At 38.0% G+C, this 21,679-nt stretch overlaps 1 protein-coding gene across 2 annotated transcripts in view; it reads left to right on the top strand.

The window, feature by feature from the left end:
* The first annotated feature begins 1,162 nt into the window (after positions 1 to 1,162).
* Positions 1,163 to 21,679, top strand: part of LAMB4 (laminin subunit beta 4) — a 98,877-nt gene continuing 78,360 nt past the window's right edge. Inside the window, exons 1-3 of one of the 2 annotated variants that reach the window (XM_079149965.1) lie at positions 1,163 to 1,384; positions 8,691 to 8,757; positions 19,046 to 19,203. In XM_079149965.1, coding sequence (XP_079006091.1) covers positions 8,724 to 8,757; positions 19,046 to 19,203 — 192 coding nt within the window. In that variant the 5' untranslated portion in view covers positions 1,163 to 1,384; positions 8,691 to 8,723. The remainder of the gene's footprint in view (positions 1,385 to 8,690; positions 8,758 to 19,045; positions 19,204 to 21,679) is intronic. The other variant, XM_079149964.1, reaches the window with a different exon arrangement.

The raw sequence follows: 21,679 nt of genomic DNA, 5'->3' as shown, positions 1-21,679 counted from the left end.
GAACTGCAATGTTTGAAATAAGATTAAAACATAAATATTCAGTGCCTACATTTTTATGCTTTGCATAATAAAAGTCCAAAGGAAAAATCATTGTATTGGACTACTTAACAGATCAAACCCATCAATCGATCAAACTGCAAAGTTCCTCAGTTTCACTCAAACTCCTGCTGAAATTTCTACCTAAAAATGAAATATTGACCTTTGATCTCCTAATGCCTGGAGATTTGTGGAATATTTAGTTTGTCTAAAAAAACGGAAACACCTTAGTTTGGCAAATACTGACTGCAAGTTTTCCCTGTACTTAATCTTGAAATGGAAAAGTCATGGCTCAGGATTTACTGTCTTGGATGTCAGACGTGAGCAGATTGGCTTGACCTGCGGGGAATGCAATAACATTGGTATCAATTTAAAATTTAGCAATAAATAAAACAGCACAAATTATCAGGGGAAAACCACTGATAACACTTCTGAAAACCCTTCAAAATGTAAAACATAAGTGTTTGGGGAAAGTTTGTCCAATGTATTCCCTGATGTGTAAATATTGTGTAAAAATGAATATCTCATTTTGGCTCAGTTCATAATTGTTATTCTTCCAAGAGGTGTTCTCCATGAATTTCTAGGAATCCCAAATACATCTTTTTCAAGCTACCAATAAAATGACCCACTGAAACTGCACAGGTTTTAAAAGAATACTTTTACATCCAGGCAGGTTAGGACAATTTAAGACTCTGCCTTAACTTCACTCTTATACCATAAAGCTTGTTTATAGGAGAATGGAATTCCAAACTCCTTGGGTTTCCAAACCACTTAGACCTGCAATTCCAACAATGGTTGTGTTTTCAGAATCACAAGATTAACAAAATGTGTGCAACTTTTAAGGTGATCCTGAGCCAGTTAGAACTGGACCAAGACTTGAGAACCCAAACAAGAGTACCTCACCTGGCCCCACTGAAGTGGATTGGGGCAGGGGTGGGGGTGAGGTCTCCCATACCTCAGAAACAAGTCCCTCTAATTCAGCACATTCATAATTGGAAAGTACCAAGTTGTTTAAAAATTACCACTGAAACATGAGCCAGGAAAAAAAATAGAATAAAATATCTCTGCATTATCCCTGGCATTAAAAATGGTTTTAGAGAAAACAAGAACACTTGCCATAAAAATTCAGTTCTATTGCCTTCTGCATACAGGTGTGCAGTCAAAACCCAAGGCGAGTAACTTCACAAATCACCTTTTTTGGCAGGTTTTGGAATACCTATCATGTTCTTCCCTACCCTTAGGTGCCTCGGGGAGAACATTTTCTACTTAAATTGACTCTCGCTTTCAGGTGTGTCTTTACATGCCCTGTTTGCTGCCTGCAAACCTCTCAACAGAGACTCAAATCCTGGTAAGTCTTGCCTGGTTTCCCTGGCAAGTTGGCATTTTATGGATTAAGTAAGGGTATCAGTAAGTTCTGAATTTTTAGTTATATGGGTAATCAGCATTGAGTAAAAACTATAATATAATATAGCAGAGCATCAATTATAATTTTTACATTTACAGAATAATCAGATGACACACAAGGTTATTGCAGTATAAAACAGCGTCCATGGGAAAACTGATACTTAGTGTATAGGGAAGAGTCGCCAATGATGGAGTCTTTTTATACCTTGAGGGAAGCTCCAAGTGATGTTCGTAGTGTTGAAATGCACAATTTTTTGTTGTGTATTTGGTGAATACTTATTGTCAATATGGAGATAACACCTTGTGAAATTTAGAAAAGGTGTAAATTCTTTAGAACTTTCCATGCTTTCTTGATATTTTGTTAATACTCTAGATATGAGTAAATATTAAACTTTAAGGAAAACATTAGCATCTGCTATGATTGAAACGAAGGTAAATTTCATAGCTCTTCATTCTGCATTCCTTACTGTGATGGAGCTTAGAGGGAAAATGTTGAAACAGCTAATGATTCCACAAGTAATTTGAAAAAAAGTCACACAAAGGAAAAAGTTAAACAGAAGATTTCTATGAGAACTCTAGCTTATTTGTGCTAGAAAATGTTTTAAAGCTAATGTATTTATTATAATCAGGCCCTATGTTATATATTACGATATCATTTGCAGAAGAACTGAGGAGTGGTAGAAGCAGGGGTGGGGTGTGCTTTTCCCATAGAGAAGCCTTTTTCGAACACTACTTTCACCTGTGAACTTAGGGCTCTGCAGTGGGGTATTACCTGTCTTTATCTGCTTCATCCAAACTGCCCTTCAAAAAGCATAGGAAACTCTTCAGTAAGGTGTTGGACAGGATGCAGTCTTCAAGAAAGAACTGTAAGGCAAAGTTAGTGGAAAGTAAGTTAAGTTAATTAGCAATGCCAGGAAGTTAATTATTGTCAGCTTAATATATTTTGCTGTTTTTTGAAGTACTTAATAGGTTTTCAGATCCACATCACCTAGCAGCATTCATTAAATGATTACCCAAATGCATTCAGTGCCTTTGGAAATACATTTACACATTTTTTCATCCAAAGAAGGCATAACATTGTTTATTAATGCCAATCACTTTTGCATATATTATTCAAACTCACCAACAAATGGAGCAAGAAAAAAAAAAGTCAGGTAACCCCTGTGAGGCTTCACAAATGTCAGCTCGTGTAAACCAACCAGAAAAGCAGCACCAATTAAAGGTCTATTTGATGAAGGAAGGTATGGTTGAGGACAGACACCACGGCTTCTGAAATGGGGCTACACGTGCAGCTGTGGGTTTCATAAAGACTGGGTGGGTGATTTCAGATAAAAGAACTGGAAATTGTCAAACTTAGTCAAATTTATTTAGTTAGGGGCTTAACTCACCTAAAATGGAAAATAGAAAACTGGCAGAAATACTAGAGGTGACCAATTTTTGGAAATGAAGGATGGGATGATAAATGTCATGATTGGGGACAGTAAAGCCACTTGCAGTGTTTCTCAAGCTTAGTACCCTCAACATTTTGTGTGGAGGATTTTTTTACTGTGGGGACAAGAACTGTCCTGTACGTTGTGGGGTGTTTATTTAGCAGAATTTCTGGCCTCTAGCTACTATATGGCAGGAGCATCCCCCTTTCCTATACATCCAAATATGTCTGCAGACATTGCCAGCCAGACTCTGCACACCACACACCCCAACACCAGAGGTTGGACCTGTAGTATCTATGATGGACTGAAGCCCCTGCTAGCTGGGCATAGAGATGCACGCCTGTAATCCCAGAGACTTGGGAGGCTGAGGTAGAAGAGGTCAAGTTCAAGGCCAGCCAACTTATTTAGAACCTGTCTCAAAATAAAAAATAAAGGACTGGGGTGTAGCTCAGTAGTAGAACACCCCTGGGTTCAATCCTCAGGACCAAAACCAAAAACAAAACAACAAGAATGCCCCTGCTGCAGAGGGAATTCTCATTAGGTGTTAGCTGCTAACCCTAGGAGCAGCAGAATCACCGATCATTGCAGTGTGGACTTGGAGGTCCTCAGGGAATGGTTTCAGATTGAAGTATTCGTCAGACTCACCAGGAGATCTGTGAAAGCCCAGAAAGCTGGGCCCCGTCCCCAGAGTTTGTGAATCAGGGGATCCTGGACTGGGACCTGATCCTTTGCTTACATTTCCTAGGCGATGGTAGTGTTCCTGGCCCAATAGGGTCACCAGCCACTGGGTTTGCCTGGACTGATGAATATTCCTGGAATTGAGGGACTTTCAGTGCTAAAACCAGGAAAGTCCCAGCAAACCCAGATGAATCTGTTGCCTTATTCAGTCCTGTGATCAGATAAGATCACAGGAGTCTGAAGAAAATTTGATTTAAGGATTAGAGACAGGGGAATCAAGGATGACTCTCAAGATTTTGGTCTAAGCAAGTTAGTTAGTGGTGGTGCAGCAAACCTCAAACTTTGCTACCCATTGGAATCATCTGGGATTTTTTTAAAAAAATACTGACGCCTGAACCCTACCCCCAGGTATTCTGATTTACTTAGTATAGAATGTGACCCCAGGTAGTGGGAGTTTTATAAGCTCCCCAGATGGTCCTAATGTATAACAAAGCTTGGAAACTAGGGGTTATGCCCTTATTTTAGAGTGGAATCCAGGAGGAAGACAGGCACATTGGGCAAATTAATGAGTTTTAGGTGTTTGTGAGCCATCAGATGGCTCTGGCCAACCTGGGCTACAAATGAGAATACACTGGGGAGCACTTTAAACACTTTAATCTCTGGGTACCATCCCCAGAGATTCTGATTTCATTAGTTTGGGATGGGCCTGGACATTGGTGGCTTAAAAACCTTCCTGGGGAAGCCGGGCATGGTGGCACACACCTATAATCCCAGGGGCTGGAGGTGAGGCAGGAGGAGTTTCAAACCAGCCTTAGCAAAAGGGAGGTGCTAGGCAACTCAGCAAGACCCTGTCTCTAAATAAAATACAAAATAGGGCTGGGACATGGCTCAGTGTTCAAGTGTCCCTGAGTTCAATCCCTGGTACCAAAAAAAAAAAAAAAAAAAAAAAAAAAAAAACCCTCCTGGGTACATACATTGGAATATTATTCAGACTTAAAAAGGAAGGAAATTCTGAAACATGTTACAAGATGGATGAACCTTGAGGGCATCATGCTACGTGAAATAAGCCAGTCAGAGAAGGACTGTACTCATACGAGGCTATCACATGAGCAGTGAAGGCCCCACAGAAAGTGGAATGGTAATTGCCAGTAGGAGGGGACCATGAGAACTTGTTCAGTGGATCACAAGTTGCAGTTTTGCAAGATGAAAAGAGCTCAAAAGGTTGCTTGCACTATTGAACTGTATACTTAAAAATGGTTAAGATGGTAAATCTTGTGTGTATTTTTACCAGAATTAAAAATAGGTGAATATTTTTAAAAGAAAGTCATTAAAAAATTAAACTTCCTGAGTAATTTGAAGGTGGCCTGCAGCCTGTGATCTCAGGGACCTGAGCCCCGGAGCTCAGGGAATAGTAGGGAGTAGTCCCATGAGCCCGGGAATTATCAATGAACTCTGTGATTCCATCACTCACATCCTTTCTGAGGAGCTGGTGATGGTCCTCGGCCAATTATGAATAAAGGCATGGTATCCATTCTGGTCTCATTTGGGATGATCTGCCTGCTGCTGCTCCTCTTTGCAGGGCAGGTCATCTTTGAACCTGGCTGACTGATGTTGGGAAGTTCACTTCTTTATACCACAATCTTTATTATTGCTTGACAATACACTGAGACAGATAAAAAAAATTCTCAGAAGTTCATTTGCATCACAGAAATGTGACAAATAGTGATACTAGAATGCTCCACTAAAGACCTTCCCTTGTTCTTTTACTCCTGGAATGGCATTACAATTCCACCTCCTTTCTAAGTTCTGGGAATTCCGCAATCTTCATCCTTCCACTTTCCGAGGAAGGGAGAGTTTAGCCCATGGTATATAGTTGTCAACAGTCTGGCCATCTGGAACCTGCCCTGTGACAGGAAAGAGAAATGTCATGATGTGGCCTATGCAACACTCAGCCCTCAGCAACCCAGAGCCTGGATCACTTCAAGCCCTCGATCACAGATCATGTCACTGAATTCAGTCTTTTTTATGAAAATATGTGTTTCCAAAATTTGCTCATATTGCCCATTTTCATAAAAAAATATATATATATAATCACGCTGGCAATCTTTCTGCACTTCTGGACAGAACGGAACATGCAGCAGGAATTCCAGATTCAGGGAAGCATGGGGATGAGGGGTTTCATGTTCTCAACAGTGCAGCTGGGTGACCAACCAGCAGCTATGTGGCCTAGCTCTGAGGAAAAGGCAACAAGAGGGAACCACCTAGAACAAATGCCCAGGCAGTCATCCTAACATAATACAGGGTTGTGTGAGTGCCAAAGGGTTCTTGTCTCATGCACCCGAAGAATGAAGCATTCAGGGGAGAGAGGGTAAGAATTCAGTAGCAGATTTATTAAAAGCAAGGAAGGAAAGTTCCTACAGCATGGGAGGGGTCCCAAAGAGTGTTTTTATACTGTTTTGTTATTGTTATTGTTTTGGTACTGGGGATTGAACCCAGGGGCTTACCTGCTGAGCCACATTCCCAGCCCTTATTATTTTTGAGACAGGGTCTAACTAAGATGCTTTACAGTTTAAGTTGCTGAGGCTGGCCTTGAACTTGCAACCCTCCTGCCTCAGTCTCCAGAGTCACTGGGATTATAAGCATGCACCACCTCTCCCTGCTATACAGTTTTGATGAGGAATTAACCTTTTACTGGAGAGTCCCCCTCGATTGTTCTCTTTCTCTGACTCAATTGAAAGTGTACAATTTTAATTTCTTAATCCTATAATGGGATAGTTTAACGTGTTTGTTAACCTGCATTTGTTCTGTACTTGTTCTGTAGAACAAAAGAATTGCTTGGGTTCAAAACAGCTCTTTGGGGTTGACTTATGTTAGGGTAGTCAAGGAAACCTGGGCAACAACAGAACGTATGGGCATTGAAGTATGAGGGGGCCTTGCTGTTAAGTAGCCCAAAACCAACAAAAACCAAGCTTTAGCCTAGGCTTTTAATCTGGAGTGGTGGTCCTGCCTTGCTAGGGCCCTGGATTCTCCTACAGGTCATAGCGTTTTGAATAAGGCCATCAGTTTTGCTCTGCAGCTTTTTCTAACAGAGAGCTCATTTGGAGAGGGAGATGGTGCAGGACTGTGTCAGTGAGTCGTTTTTTTATGGCATTGGACTTCAGAAACGATCCCCAGGCTGTGTAAGGCTTGGACCACTGAATAGGAAAAATGCCTAAAATCAGGCATTTCAAAACACCCAAAAAAGACTTCATTGGAGGCTGGCATTTGAGTTTAGGAAGGTGCCTTCAAGGCAATGGAAACAGCACCAGAAGAGGGTTCAGAAAGCAGGAGATGGTGTCCAGCTGGAGCCCAGAGAATGTGGATGTGTGGAATTGAGTGTGGGAAAGACAGTAGAATGAGTCGGACATGACTTTCCTATGTTCATATATGAACACACGGCCATTGTAGCTCCACATCACAAACAACCACAAAAATGGGAAGTTATGCTCCATGTATGTATAATGTGTCAAAATACATTTTACTGCCATGTATAACTAAAAAGAACAAATTTAAAAAAGAATGTGGGACGGCTGAGGACAAATGTAGACTTAAGAAACACCTCGAAGGACAGTGTCAGAGTCTCATCTATAAATGCATGAAAATGTTTTTTCACTCACTGCTATTCAAATAAAAAATTAAAATAATAATGATGAAGTATAACTTTTTTGCTTTTTAGGCTGACAGATCTAAAATTCATAATATTCAGTATTGACAATGGTTTAAGCCAACAGTTGTTCCCATGGGCTGTAGAGTATAAATTGGAATGAACTTCCTATATGGCAGTTTGACAGCCACATCAAAATCTTCATACACACATGCATACACGTGTGTACACACTGAACATACGTGCACACATACATGTAGTTTGCATACTTACATATCTGTGTATATATGTCTACATTTTTATATATATACACTCTATATATACACAAGTATGTCTATATAAAACAGACACTCATATTGGTCCATTTTTCCACTCCATCTCAGGGGATACAGATGTGAAATAAAAGTTTAGCAGAAATATTTATAATAGGAAAATATTAGAAACAAAGTATACATCAACCAACGGGAGAATCACTAAATAACTTCTGATTCCTGCAATCAGAGAGCTATTTTAATTATGCAATAATTAAAATTCTAGGGTAGGAGAACAGTTTTACCTTCTTTCTTGGCAATCTTCTGAGGTGTCTTCACACCCATCTGAATCAGGGCTCCCACAACAGCATGGTGGGGTGGAGAGAGATCTCTCCCGAAGGATACAGGGAACTACAAAGAAGAGGTGCTGGTTTGCTCTGTAGGTGCTCCCAGGTCATCCTGATGCTCCACACTAAACTAAAAACCACTGATTTTAAAATGCAGTTGTTGGTACGGAAAGATGTCCAGGATATATTGAATGAAGCAAGTGACCACTCTGATACCGTTTTTGAAAATTATTTACATGCTGGGACAAAATGTAGAAGAACAAGATATCAACAGTTTTTCTCTAGTTGTTGGTACTATATGTAATATTTTCTTCATTTTTGCCTATTCTCTTACTATAAGTATGTAAAATTGTGTAATTTTTAGAAAAATTCTAAATATGAATGAGAAAAATAGGCTAAAATTAAATATTTCATATTATTGCTCATAAACTATTGAATTCTGTAGTTTCCGAAAATGGTAAACATTAATTAATTAATTAATGGTAAACATTAATAGTTTAAGCAGCTGGGCATGGTGGCACACGCCTGTGATTCTAGCGATTCTGGAGGCTGATTCAGGAGGATCACAAATTCGAGCCTCCCTCAGCAACTTAGTGAGCTTCTAAGAAACTTAGTGAAACCTATCTCCAAATAAAAATTAAAAAGGGCTGGGGATGTAGCTCAGTAGTTAACTGACCCTGAGTTCAATCTCCAGTACCCTCCCCCAAAATAAATTAATGGCAAATGAATATCCATTATAAATTTTAAACATTCCTATTTTTTTAAGGAACTGGGTGTGGTAGATATTTTGTGTCTCTAAATGGTAAGAACCAATAGACAAATTTGAGGACTTTTAAATAATATGTGATGACAGCAATGATTGATTCTATCAGTGACTGACTTTAACCATTTTTTAACCTAGCATAATTGAATCCATTCGTTTCTTGGCAAAAGAATGCAAATTCGACTGACCCTGTTTTTGCACCTTGGTGAGTAGTACTTGTCAAAATCCATTTTCTGCTTGTATTGAATTGTCCTAAAATATTTAAAATTGTTTTTAAATATTTGCTAACTTTTTCCATACTGCTATTTTTGCATGGCAATTCTGTTGTACAGCTGGTTCAAACAACTGAAAAATTCCACCCATACATGTTTAGTATCCACATATAGCTGTTTCTGTTGCTCCTTAACAGAAAGCTATCCCATCAGGTAAGTAAGTAAGATACTAAAGAATGTTGAATAGTTCTGTTTTGAACTTAGTACTCTTCCAGTGATGAGACCTTGTGAAGAACTCACAGGCAAAATTCCCTCTTCTAAATGAGCAGCACGTCTACACTAAAAAGGCCAAATTCTCCATGCTTTTGCTGTCTTTAATAAACAGAATAATTTGCATTAATCATAGAGAAGATATTTCCAAAAATTAATTACTCCCTTCTTCCCTGACTTTTCTATATCTGTAACAACTCTGCCTTTGGTTACTGAGTAACCAAAGTCGCTTAGAATCTTCTCCTCAAAAAATTTCAAGACAGTCAACTTTCAGAATCAAATCCTGAGGTAATTTCTCAGCTAGATTTCCTGGTGCTGGAGGACCAGTTGCAGATGATGAGCATTTACTTCCCCTGCTGAGAATTCCCTGCCTTGGAGAGGGGAGACACAGGCCAGTGGAAGCAGGGACTCCAGCACCACCTGGGGTCCTTGGTTGATATCCACAGTCCAGGACTCTGAGCTTAGAGCTCACCTCAGCTAGCTGTGTCTTCTACACCTGCCTTGGATTCCATCCTCTTTGGAACTAAACTAGTAGTAAGAATCAGAATAGACTACTGAAGATCACTCTGGCTTCCCCAGGCCTCTGTGTAGGATCCCTTAATCACTCCAAGGTAAATGAGGGACCCCTCCTCTTTCTAGGGGGTGGGGGAATATCTTCAAAACTAAATTAACTTTGGCAGAAAAGGCCTCACCAAAATGGATTCTGGATTCCTAAACCTAAGCTTGCCCTACTCAAAACAAAATCTCTAGGGTTGCCTAAGATCAAACTCTCAATCAGTTTGCACACACATCATCAGCGTGGATATTTTCTGGTTGAGAGTTTGACTGTAAGCATTTATGTAAGTACTGGACCCTATTTAAACACTGTATTTCATTCTGACTGAGGAAGAGAGGAACCATACAAATTGAATTGGCCTCAAGATGTTGGGAATTGGATGCAAAGTGCAAACCTTATCTAACACACATCCCTTATCACCCATAATAACTAAATGTGTGTGGATATCTAAATGTATGTGCTTGCATCCTCTAAAACTCTGCAATGAACTCTAAAATATGTGAAAACATCTCGCATGATTAAGAACATTGTAACAATTTGCAAAATTGTTAACTGGACAAATCATATAATGAGAGTTATTTCTACAAAATGATCCTTTACAGAAAATAGATGTACATTTTCTTTAAACAAGCAGATCACCTAAATTCATTTTTAATAATATTCTTTATTCATGTTTAATGTCATTTTTTGCAGAATGAAATGAATTTCTAAAAACATAAACATCTTTGTTCTCTTAAGCAACTCTAACCTATTGCTCTGTGATACTTTGACAGTTGAAAATTTGAGCCCAGGAAGGATATCACTGAATCTTCAGCATGAAGTCTTAATTGCTGTGTTTCTAGCCATTTTTTTATAAAGTGTTTTAGACTTAAAGTTCAGAATTGCATGTATACTATTATGAGAATCATAGTTCAATTTCCCCAAGTCCTGGAATTTTTTTTCTGAAAAATACACATCTAATCAAAACAAGTTTGGCCAAGTCAGGTTATTAAAACATGTTAAAGCTTTAAAGCAACAATGCCAATAATATAATTCAGGATGCAACTTGTCTAAAAGAACAAATCCCTGGAAGGGAAATCTTACTTAATACACATGTAGCATCAGCAGAAATTTATACCTGAACTTGTTTTTAAAAATCTCTATTAGAGTAAAAACTTCTAAATAGTTTTTATGCTAAATCCCAATTCCAGGAAATAAGAGGAGATGTAGATTTGGGTTGTTGGATGAATAAAAGGAAAAATTCACATTAATCAATCTGGGATAATATATTATACCACCAAAAGAGTGTATGATGGAGCTGATTTTATGTAATTACCTCAAAGAGAAGAAAACATCGTGTCTTTGATTTAGAATAGCATTTTTACAAGGAGGTTGAGGAGAGGGAAGTCCCTATTTCAACTACCATTAAGTAATGGAGACATCAGATATCATATCCTCCAGGGTAGAGGATTCATGATCTGTGTATGTTTCATGCCTGATAATACTCACAACATGACCAGAATAGTAGAATAGTTTATGTGGAGAATGTGCCCATACAAAACTTTTTCAAAAGCATACATTTGTGAAGGTCAAGATGAAAGAAATCCACTAAATGTCAAATAAGTCCATGAAAAGAAATTATTACTTTATATTTTACAATGGAGAAATCTGAGGAGAAGCAAGCAAAACAAATTTCACAGTGTGGTCATTAGTTTTCATTATAGGCCCCTACTTCTGGCACAAATTTTCATGTCTCACAAAATAAAGTATATAAGAGCAGCTGAAATAGGTCATGTGTGCATTATTGTAGAGTGTGTGATTTACTTGGTTTGCTCTCCAGAGGCTGATGAGGAATTTTTTTTTCTTTTGCATGAGGGTATGGGTACTTTATCTTTTGAGATCAAATGCAGTTGTAAGAAATAATGCAGACAGATCCTGTATATCCTCCACCCAATTTTACTCAACAATATCTTGCCTAACGATAGTGCCGTATCACAACCAAGAAATTGACATTGATATAATTCGCTGAGCTTACTCAGTTTTACATGTATTCCTATATGTCTGTGTGTTTCATTCTGTGCAGTTTTATCTTATGAATAGATTGCCATGGTCAAAATACAGAAGTTTCATCACCTCCAGGTCAAATACAGAAGTTTCAAAGATCCCTAGTACTACTGTTTTCTAGCTACATCTGTCTCTCTCCTACCTTCCTAACCTCTGTCAACCATGGATCTAGTCTCCATCTCTAATTTTGTCATTCAAAAATGTGATACAAATGGAACTATGCAGTAAATAATCTTTTGTCCATCAGCATAATTCCTTTGAGATCCATCCAAGATGTTGCATGTGTCACTGGTTATTTATTGCTAAGTACCATTCCATGATCTGGATGCACTTGTTTAACCTTTCACCCATTGAAGGATATCTAGGTTGTTTTCAGTTTTTTAATATTTACAAATAAAGATACCACAGATATTTAAATGTAGGTTTTCATGTGATTCTACATTATTATTTCTCTGGAATAGATGCCCAAGGGTGCAATTGCCTGGTTATATGGTAAACATAGCTTTGTAAGAAGCTACCATATTTTTCCCCAGAGTATTTGTAACATTTTACATTCCCAGCAGCCATGTATGAGGGATCCACTTTCCACATCCTAATTGTCACTATTTTTTTATCTTAACCATTATGATAGGTATATAATATCTTGTGTGGTTTTGACTCGTGTTTCCCTAATAAGAAATAATGTTTAACCTCTTTTCATGAACTTATGTGCCATCCATATGTCTTCTTCACTGAAATGTCTGCTTCTGTTGCTTGCTTTTTTCTCTTTGGACTGACTTTGTTTTGTTTTGTGTGCTGGGGATTGAACTCAGAGCCCTGTGCATGCTAGGCCAGTGCTCTACTGCTGAGCTATATCACCTGACCTGACTAGTTTTTAAATGTTGAATTCTGAGAGCTCTTTATATATTCTAGACACAAGTACTTTGTTGGATATGTGGTTTGCAGTTATATTCTTCTAGTCTATACCTTTTCACCTCTTCTCACAACCATTCTCAAAGCAAAATTTTTAGTTTTAATAAGATCCAACTTTTCGACTTTTTCTTTTGTAGAATGTGCTTTTGTTATCAATTTTATAATTCGTTACCTAACCCTAAGTCCCAAGAATTTTCTCCTGTACTTTATAGGAGTTTTATAACTTTAGAGTTTTACACTGAAGTCCATGACCTATTTGAGTGAATATTTATGCAAGTCATGAGGTCGTGTTTGCAGTTTTATCTTTTTGCCAATGTATTTCTAATTGCTACCATATCATTTACCAAAAAAGCTACCTTTCCTTCACTGAATTGCCTTTGTACCTCAAAAAATAGTTGGCCATATTTATGTGAGTCTATTTCTGGGTTCTGTACTGGTCATTTATCTATGCATCTTTTCCTCTGTTAATATCACACTCTTATGTTTATTGTAGTTACATGGCAAGTCTTGATATCAAGTAGAGTGATTCCTTCCCCTTTATTCTCTTTTAAATTTTTTTGAGCTATTCTAGATTCTGAGCCCTTCCATCCAGAGACTATTTTATTTCTACAAAATTACCATGCCTATAATTTGAATTGTAATCAAGAAAAACTAGCGCCTGGGTTTTTGACCTCCAGAATCAAGCAGGAGTCTAACCCTCTAACTGAATTAGAAATGATACTGTACTGTCCTGTTCAAATATACTTTCTTCCTTTTTTCCATATTTTTATTGGTGCACTATAACTATACACAATGGTGAGATTCATTGTTACATATTTATAATGTACACAATATAACAAATATTTTGACAAATATCATTTCCAGTATTTCATCTTTTCCTCCCCATCCCCCCAACATCCCTTTCTTCTACTCTACAGATCTCCCTTTGATTTTCATGAGAACCCCACCCCCTGCTACACGCACACACACATCTTTCCTTCCCTTTTTCCTCTCTAGCTCCCACATATGAGAGAAAATATACCACCCTTGACTTTCTGAGCTTGGATTATTTTGCTTAACATAATGGTCCCAAGTTCTATCCATTTTCCTGAAAAGGACATAATTTCATTCTTCTTCATTGCTGAATCAAACTCCATTGTGCATATATTCCATGTTTTCTTTATCCACTCATCTACTGACAGACACCTAGGCTGGTTCCATAGTTCAGCTATTGTGGATTGTGCTGCTACAAATATGGGTATGCATGTATCACTATGGTATGATGACTTTAATTCTTTAGGATAAAAAGGAGTGGTATAACTGGACCATAAGGTGGTTCCATTCCTGGTCCTTTGAGAAACCTCCATACTGATTTACATAGTGGTTGTGATAGTTTATAGTCCCACTAACAGTGATAACTGTTCCTTTTTCTCCACATCCTCTCCAGCATTTATTATTGTTTGTTTTCTTGGTGGCTGCCATTCTAATGGGAATGAGGTAAAATCTCAGTGTAGTTTTGATTTGTATTTCCCTAATTGCTAAAGATATTGAATACCTTTTCGTACATTTGTTGGCCATTTGTATTTCTTCCCTTGAAATGTGTGTTTCATTGGTTTGTCCATTTATTAATTGGGTTCTTTGTTTTTGTGATAAGTTTTTTGAGTTCTTTGTATATTCTGGATATTAATTCTCTGTCAGAACAGTAGCTAGCAAAGATAGTTTCTCTCTTTACATTCTAATTGTTTTTCTTTACTGTATGGAAGCTTTTTAATTTGATATCATCCCATTTAATAATTATTGGCATTATTTCCTGAATTTTAGGAGGTTTGTTGACAAAGTCATTGCCTATATGCTGGAGTATTGACTTTTATGTTTTCTTCAAGGCTTTGCACAGCTTCTGGTCTAATTCCTAGGTCCTCGGTCCATTTTGAGTTGACTTTTGTGCAGGGAGAGAGATAAGGATCTAGTTTAATTCTTCTACATAAGGATAAGGAGATTTCCCAGGACCATTTCAAATAGACTTTTTAAAAAGGGAAACAACTATTTCTATAAATAGCAGTTCACCAAATAGTACATGAATGCACTTATTCTATGTATTCAACTTTATATGTATGCTAGTTTTAGACCTTAACTCCAATAAGATTCCACTTCATTTTATTCAAACTTCCCAACAATTAGAAAATCTATTAATGTTATTATTACAAGAGTAAAAAACGTAATATAATGGAGCAAACTCTACAGGCAAGAAATAATTCAGACTACTTCCTCACCCCATTGGTACAATGGTAGAAATTTAACAGTTAACTTAGAGTGATTCAAATGCCAATTCATTTTCTCCTAGTTTCCTTTGTTTTCTCTCTTTATCTAAGTCAATGGCTCTCAAATATTATGTTAATATTTGTGTACACAGTCATGTGTGTTGCAATATAAGCAACTTATAAAAAGTTCCAGAGAAATTTTAATTACATATGAGTGAAATCTTAAATCAATTCCTGAAATTTAACTTTAAGTCAATCTCCAAGTTAGATGTGATAATCCCCCAATTACAGAATTAAAGCATTTTTAGACTGGAAGACACTTAAATAAGATGGAACTTAGCATTTTTCCAAAGTGTTCTCCTAATGTTGCATGAAATGTTAGTCTAAGTTGGATTAAAAAATGCCTTTCATGGTACTAGCACCAAAACAGACATGAAGATAATAGAATAGACTACACAGAGACAAACCCATGTAAATACAGTTATTCATTACTAGACAAAGGTACCAAAAACACTCCTTGGAGAAAAGATAATATTTTTAACAAATGGTGCTGGGAAAACTGGAAATCCATATGTAGAAGAATGAAACTAGATTCCTATCTCTCGCTCTGCAAAAAACTCAGCTCAAAGTAGATCAAAGTCTTAGGAATTAGACCAAAAACTCTGCAACTACTACAAGAAAATGTAGGCCTAACACTCCAGCATATCTGCACAGGAACCAACTCCTTATCAAGACCCCAAAAGTACAAGAAATAAAACAAATCAATAGGTGGGACGCCATCAATTAAAAAGCTTCTGCCCAGCAAAGGGAACAAGGTCATATAAAGAGAGAACCTATAGAAAGAGAGAATATCTTTGCCACTTCCTCCTCAGATAGGGCATTAATATCCAAAATATACAAAGAACTCAAAAAAATTAATGCCAAAAGAATAAATAACCCAGTTAATAAATGGGCAGAAGAACTAAATAGGCAATTCTCAAAAGAAGAAATATGAATGGCCAACAAATATATGAAAAAATGTTTAACATCTCTAGCAATTAGTTAAATGCAAATCAAGACCACATTGAGAGTTCATCTCACTCCAGTCAGAATAGCAATTATCAAGAATACGAATATCTATAAGTATTGGCAAGAATGTGGAGAAAAAGGTACACTTATACATTTTTGGTGGATTTGCAAATTAGTGCAACCACTGTGGAAGGCAGTATAGAGATTCCTCAAAAATTAGAAATGAAACCACCATGTGACCCAGCTATCCCAATCCTCAGTATATATTCAAAAGATCTAAAATCAGCATTCTATAGGGATGCAGCCACATCAATGTTCATAGCAAAGCAATTCATGCTAAGCTATGGAATCAGCCAAAGTGCCTGTCAACAGATCACACACACACAAGCATACACACAAGTGTGAAGAAGAGTAAAACTGTCATTTCCTGGGAAATGGATGGAACTAGAGACTATTATGCTAAGTGAAATAAGCCAGACCCAGAAAGTCAAAGGTTGAATGTTTTCTCTGATATGAAGAAGCTAGTCTAAAATAAGGGGGGAAAGAAAGAGGAAGAAGAAAACACGTTGGGGAATTCCATCAAAATAAAAGAAAAATCAGGGAGTAGAAGAAGGGAATTGAGGGGGAGGGAAGATGGATGGGATAAGAGGAAAACAGTGGAATTAATCTGAACTGAATTTCCTATGTACATATATGAATATACCACAGTGAATTTCACCATCATGTACATCCACAAGACACCAATTTTTTTATGAAAATATAAGTAAATAGCAGAAAGATCAGAGGAAAGGGAATGGAGGAGGGAGTAAGGAGGATAAGTGTAGAACTGGGGACTGAACTCTAGCAAATCATATTCCATGTATTTATAATTATGGCAAAATGGATTCTAAAGTTATATATAGCTAATATGAACCAATAAAAAATGGATATGCAGATGCTAATTCACAATGGGGGGCTAGGAAAGAAGAGAGTTACTTTAGACTAGGAAGAGGGGAGTGAGGGAGGGGAGAGAGAACAGGGGTAGGAAGGATAATAGAATGAATCAGACATTATGAGCCCATGGACATATATAACTATATGACTGGTGGGGTTCTACATTATGTATAATCAGAAGAATGAGAAATTATACTCCATTATGTATGATGTCTCCAAGTGCATTCTACTCTCATGTATAACTAATTAAAACAAATTAAAATATTAATTTAAGAAAATGGAAAAATGCCTTCCATGAAATAAGTTTGGGAAATGCTAGATTAAACAACTTTAAAGAGATAGATTTGTTTTTGTTTTGCTTTATTTTCCTCACAGAAGTATTTCACAGGGATTTAATATGTTGATATCCATTATGAGTATCCTGGAGAGGACTATAGGATGCCGTATCTCTCAACGTTTTTGTCCTCAGCACCCTTTCATGATGGAGAATCCTGCTGATCTAGATTTCAGTTCAACACATTTTAGAAGCATAAGTCTTTATTAAATCTAAATCTATAATTTAAATAAACTGAGACTCAAAAATTATTACACCTAATGCCATCCAGCACGCAAAGTTGGGACCATTCACCATATAGTAATAAATTTAAAGGCCTGATTTTTTTGTCCAATGTTAAACAAGCATAGGAATATCCAAATATAATCATTAGATATACCTAACTATACTTCAGTATTTACCAGCTTTTTTTATTTTCAGTCTAACCTTCATTCTATTTCAGACTCAGGAGAAGTAATATTTTCCTAATTCAATGTCAGTTGACTCCCTTGGAAATACAAAGAACTGGGATTCAGATTCTTTTAGGTATCTTGCTATCAAAAGGATTTGTTAGTGGTGTTTTCTTCCTGTCTCCAGTAAGAGATATTTGCCTGAATTTATAACTTAACCACCTGTCCTGATTCTCTACTTAGAGCTTCTGGGACTTTTTGTTGTTGTTGTTGATTTGTTTATTGGTTAGTTTTTTTGATTGTTTGGATTTTTTTTAAACCATTATAACAAATTCTTAAAAGAGAGAGAGAGAGGACGTAAGAAAAAAATTTTTTAAATGAAAGGCTACCCTATGGTTAAAAATGTTTTCTAGTCAATGGCAACTGGTTTCCAAGTCACTTACATTCTCTTCCACCCCTTTAGTCCTGATATCTAGGACTTATTGTGTTTTACATTATTTGCTACTATTACTACTCTATTTAACAGTAGTTTAGTAAGCTAGGATTTCACTGCACTTTGAACACAATTTACCCTTTCTCTAGACATTAAAATGGAAACAAAGAGAATTTTTAAAATAGAGACTCAGGAATATTCTCTCAGAAGCTACATGTGAATAATAGAGAATTGAGGTGGCAATTAAGATAGTGTTACTCCTGCAATGATCTTATCTCACTCGTGACCAGATCCCTTCATGGTACATCTGTTGGACAGTAGGCATCAAAATGGGTTGTTTGTCATACAGACTGGAACTTTGTCTCTCACTTTATCACAAAGGAGCATGATTTGTTCCATGGTGTATCTGAACCCAATAATCAGGTTAAAAGGGGGTTCAACTGAATCTATTTATTTTAAGAGAAAGTTATTTCCCAAGGATGCCTTAAAGTCTCCAATTCATTTTGTACATATTGAAACAGCAGATTTAACAGTCAGGTTTTGGATTCTTCTTTGTGTCTATGCATTAGTCTTCACTATTTGGCCTAAAATGACACATAAAGAATCTACATTGTGTACAACCATAGAAACAAAAAGTTGTACCCCATTTGTGTACAATGAATCAAAATGCAGTCTGTAAAAATTAAAAAATTAAATTAAATTTTAAAAAGTAAGAATTCCCAGTCAACAGACACTGTCTTGGGTGGTTTCCTCAAAGCAGAGCCTGACACAAGAGTTGGTGTGACGTGATTCCTTGAGGGAGTGCCATCAGGAATAATTACAAGACTGAGGGCAACGAACACAGGCCAGCATGTGCCAAGAGGAGATGCTGAGCATGAACCACCGTGCAGTGGATCCCAGCCTGAGGCAGTGGTGTCAGCCTTTTGAACTCTGTATTCATCAGTCATTGGCTGCCCCGGATGGGGTCTAGGGACAGATGGTGACCTCTCCCATGCTAGGAGATTCCCATCAGGTTGAGGGCACCAACAGCATCCACAACCTTGAAGATCCGCTGAACTGGTATTGAGAGTAGATGAACCATTAACTTTCCAGCTTAACCAGTTGCTTCTTCAGTCTTTTGCTCCTCTTGGGCCACCTTCTGTGTAGCTGTTTCTGTTGTGTTCAAGGGTGGCTCAGTTTCTCGAAGGCTCAAGATGAATGTGACCGGGGTGCCTGCCGTCCTACCCCTGGCAATCTCCTGTTGGGCCGCAGCACACAGCTTACAGCATCTTCTACCTGCGGGCTGAATAGAGCCCAGAAATACTGCATCCTCAGCTACCTGGAGGTGGGTCGGTCCTTTGTTTACTTGCTGGGTCATTATTTAGTCAATGATGTAGGTTTTTCCTGTACACCTGGGCTCACTCAGACAACACTGAAGAATGAGACAATAGTCCTTCCTGAAGTCGCCCAGGCAATATAATTAAAGGTCTAGGAAATCTTAACTAATCCGAAAGTACAGAAAGTCTGCCTAATCCTATTTCCTATTACATTCAGAATTAGATGGGAAAGTCTTTTGGGTTCAATCTCTGAAGGGAATTACAATAAAATCTACTGGTCTACTTATCACTCCCATAGAGCAAACATAATTGACTCATGCAGTGAACATCAAAGATGCCTCAGGGCCTCAAAACCATTGCTCTGAACATAAGTCCCCATTGCTCAGCCTTAGGTAGATAGACATGCAGTATTTCAAATGGAGGTACATCAACCTCATGATACCTCTTGGAAGTTGCATTGTTTCAAAACCATAAATTCCAATGTGAGCGTATCTGTGCCTTTTCCCCTTAAAGACCAGTTTTGTAAGAAAGCCAGTGGCTTTTCAGGGTTCTTTCTCCCTGTGTCCTGGCAGCAGAACAAGCAGCCAAGGTCATCTGAGTATCATACCTGCTGAGAACCCTGAGACAATCACGTTCACCCTTAAAGGAGAGGATGTGCAGGAAGGAAGTTGGACATAAGCCTAATGTTAGTGGGCCAGGCTTTTCCACGTATTGTTTATTTAAGGCAACTTGTTTAGGTCTCTGGGAAATGCTTTGTATTCTAATTGGTTTTGAGTAAAAGAAGATGATTATAAATAAGTGGAGACAATACTTGGGTGCTTAACACTGTTCTGCTTGGGAAGTACTTATGTAAGAAAGCAAATCCTCTACATGTTGCAAGGAAATTGCACCGTGGAAGTTTTTCTCAACCCTAGGCCAGCTGGGATAGGTGGCCTTTCTTGTGACTTTACTAAGTCCAGGTGCTCCAGACAAAAGTGGTTCTCAACTCTAAGGTTAGAAACTTCCCAGCACTAGCATCACCCAGCTTGTCCTTCAACCTCTGGCATTTGCTCCCTGTGGTCATGAGCCAGTGCACCCTGTCAATAACTAGAGATTGGTGATTCTCTATATCAGAGTTATACCACCAAAAATAAAAGTAAATCAGAAAACCAAAGAAAATTCTTTTGTTGTTGTTGTTTGGAGAATGACAGAAAGCTTAGAGCTGGGGAGGGGGCAGTGACTCAAAATATTTCAGGCTGACAAGTATCACAGGTGGGGCTACAGCTACCAGTCTGTCAACAATTGTGCAGCGAAGAGAATGATCATCCTCCACCCATGAGCTAAGACAACTGCCAAGCAAAACCTTTTCTTCAGAAGCTTCAAGTCAACGCTGATGCATTGTGTTTCCCAAGTTGGAATGCCCACATCTAATGGCCACAGCTAAGAATCCTGTGTAACCAACCTAATGAAAGACATTGCTTCTAAAATGTTTACAGAAAAAGCCTGTAAGACCTGAAGTTAAACATTTTCCCTAATAATTTTCATAGTATTATTTAAAATACTTTGAAGACTTGACATTTTTTGGTGGAGTCACAAGTTTTCTGCTGATCTTCCTGGACAGGTCTGGAACAAACCTACTCATAGGCAGAATTGATCTAGCATCTGTTGCATGTTTGTTGGTTTGTTTGTGGTGCTGGGGATCAAACCCAGGGCTTCATGCATGCTAGGCAAGCACTCTGTTACTGAGCCACATCCCCAGACCCATCTGTTGTGCCTTAATCTTCAAAGAACATCTTGATTTTCTTCAACAATAAGCTTAAGGTATCCAGTGATTCTAAAGCACACTGACTATGTGGATCTTTTGGAGGGCTGGTTTACTTTGACAGACTTCAGCTGAAATAATCATTAAAATCATCATGTATCTAGTCAACAAATTTTATTGAGCATCTACTTTGTGCTATGAGCTATTCAGGTAATAGGGATATAGCAGTAAGCAAAGTCCTTGCCTTCATTCAGCTTAAATTCTAGAAGGAGATACATAACATAGTCTCAACTAGTATAAGGATTTAAAAAACACATAAATTAGAGAAAAGGAAGATAGTGATAGAAAGCTATGGTGTGGGAAGGTGGTGGCATTTTAATAAGGTAGTTGAAGAAAGGCTCTTTGAGAGGTTGGCATTTACACAGGAACCTGAAAGAAGGGAAGGAACAACAGAGAACATTGGGTGGGAGAAGGGTTTTAGGTGAGCTAGAGGAACAGCAAGAAGCAGGTGCAGCTAGAGCCAGGCGAGTATGGGCAGGCAGGCAGAAGGAAAGTCAAAGCAGTGGCCCTGGTCAGACAATCGGCATTCACAGCGCTCTGCCCTCTGGGAACTTACAATGTCATAGGTAATTGCTGGCACAGAAGACTGTGATGAACAGTCCCTAGTTCCTGGAAGTTTTGCAAACATTCTCCTTCCGAGAGTCCCTCAAGTATGAGCCAGGAATAACTGCACAGGCCACTGA

Source organism: Sciurus vulgaris (assembly GCF_902686455.1).
Source record: "Sciurus vulgaris genome assembly, chromosome: 8".
Taxonomy (NCBI): Eukaryota; Metazoa; Chordata; class Mammalia; order Rodentia; family Sciuridae; genus Sciurus; species Sciurus vulgaris.
Note: the sequence above shows the minus strand (reverse complement) of the source record. Positions and strands in the feature narration are given on the sequence as shown.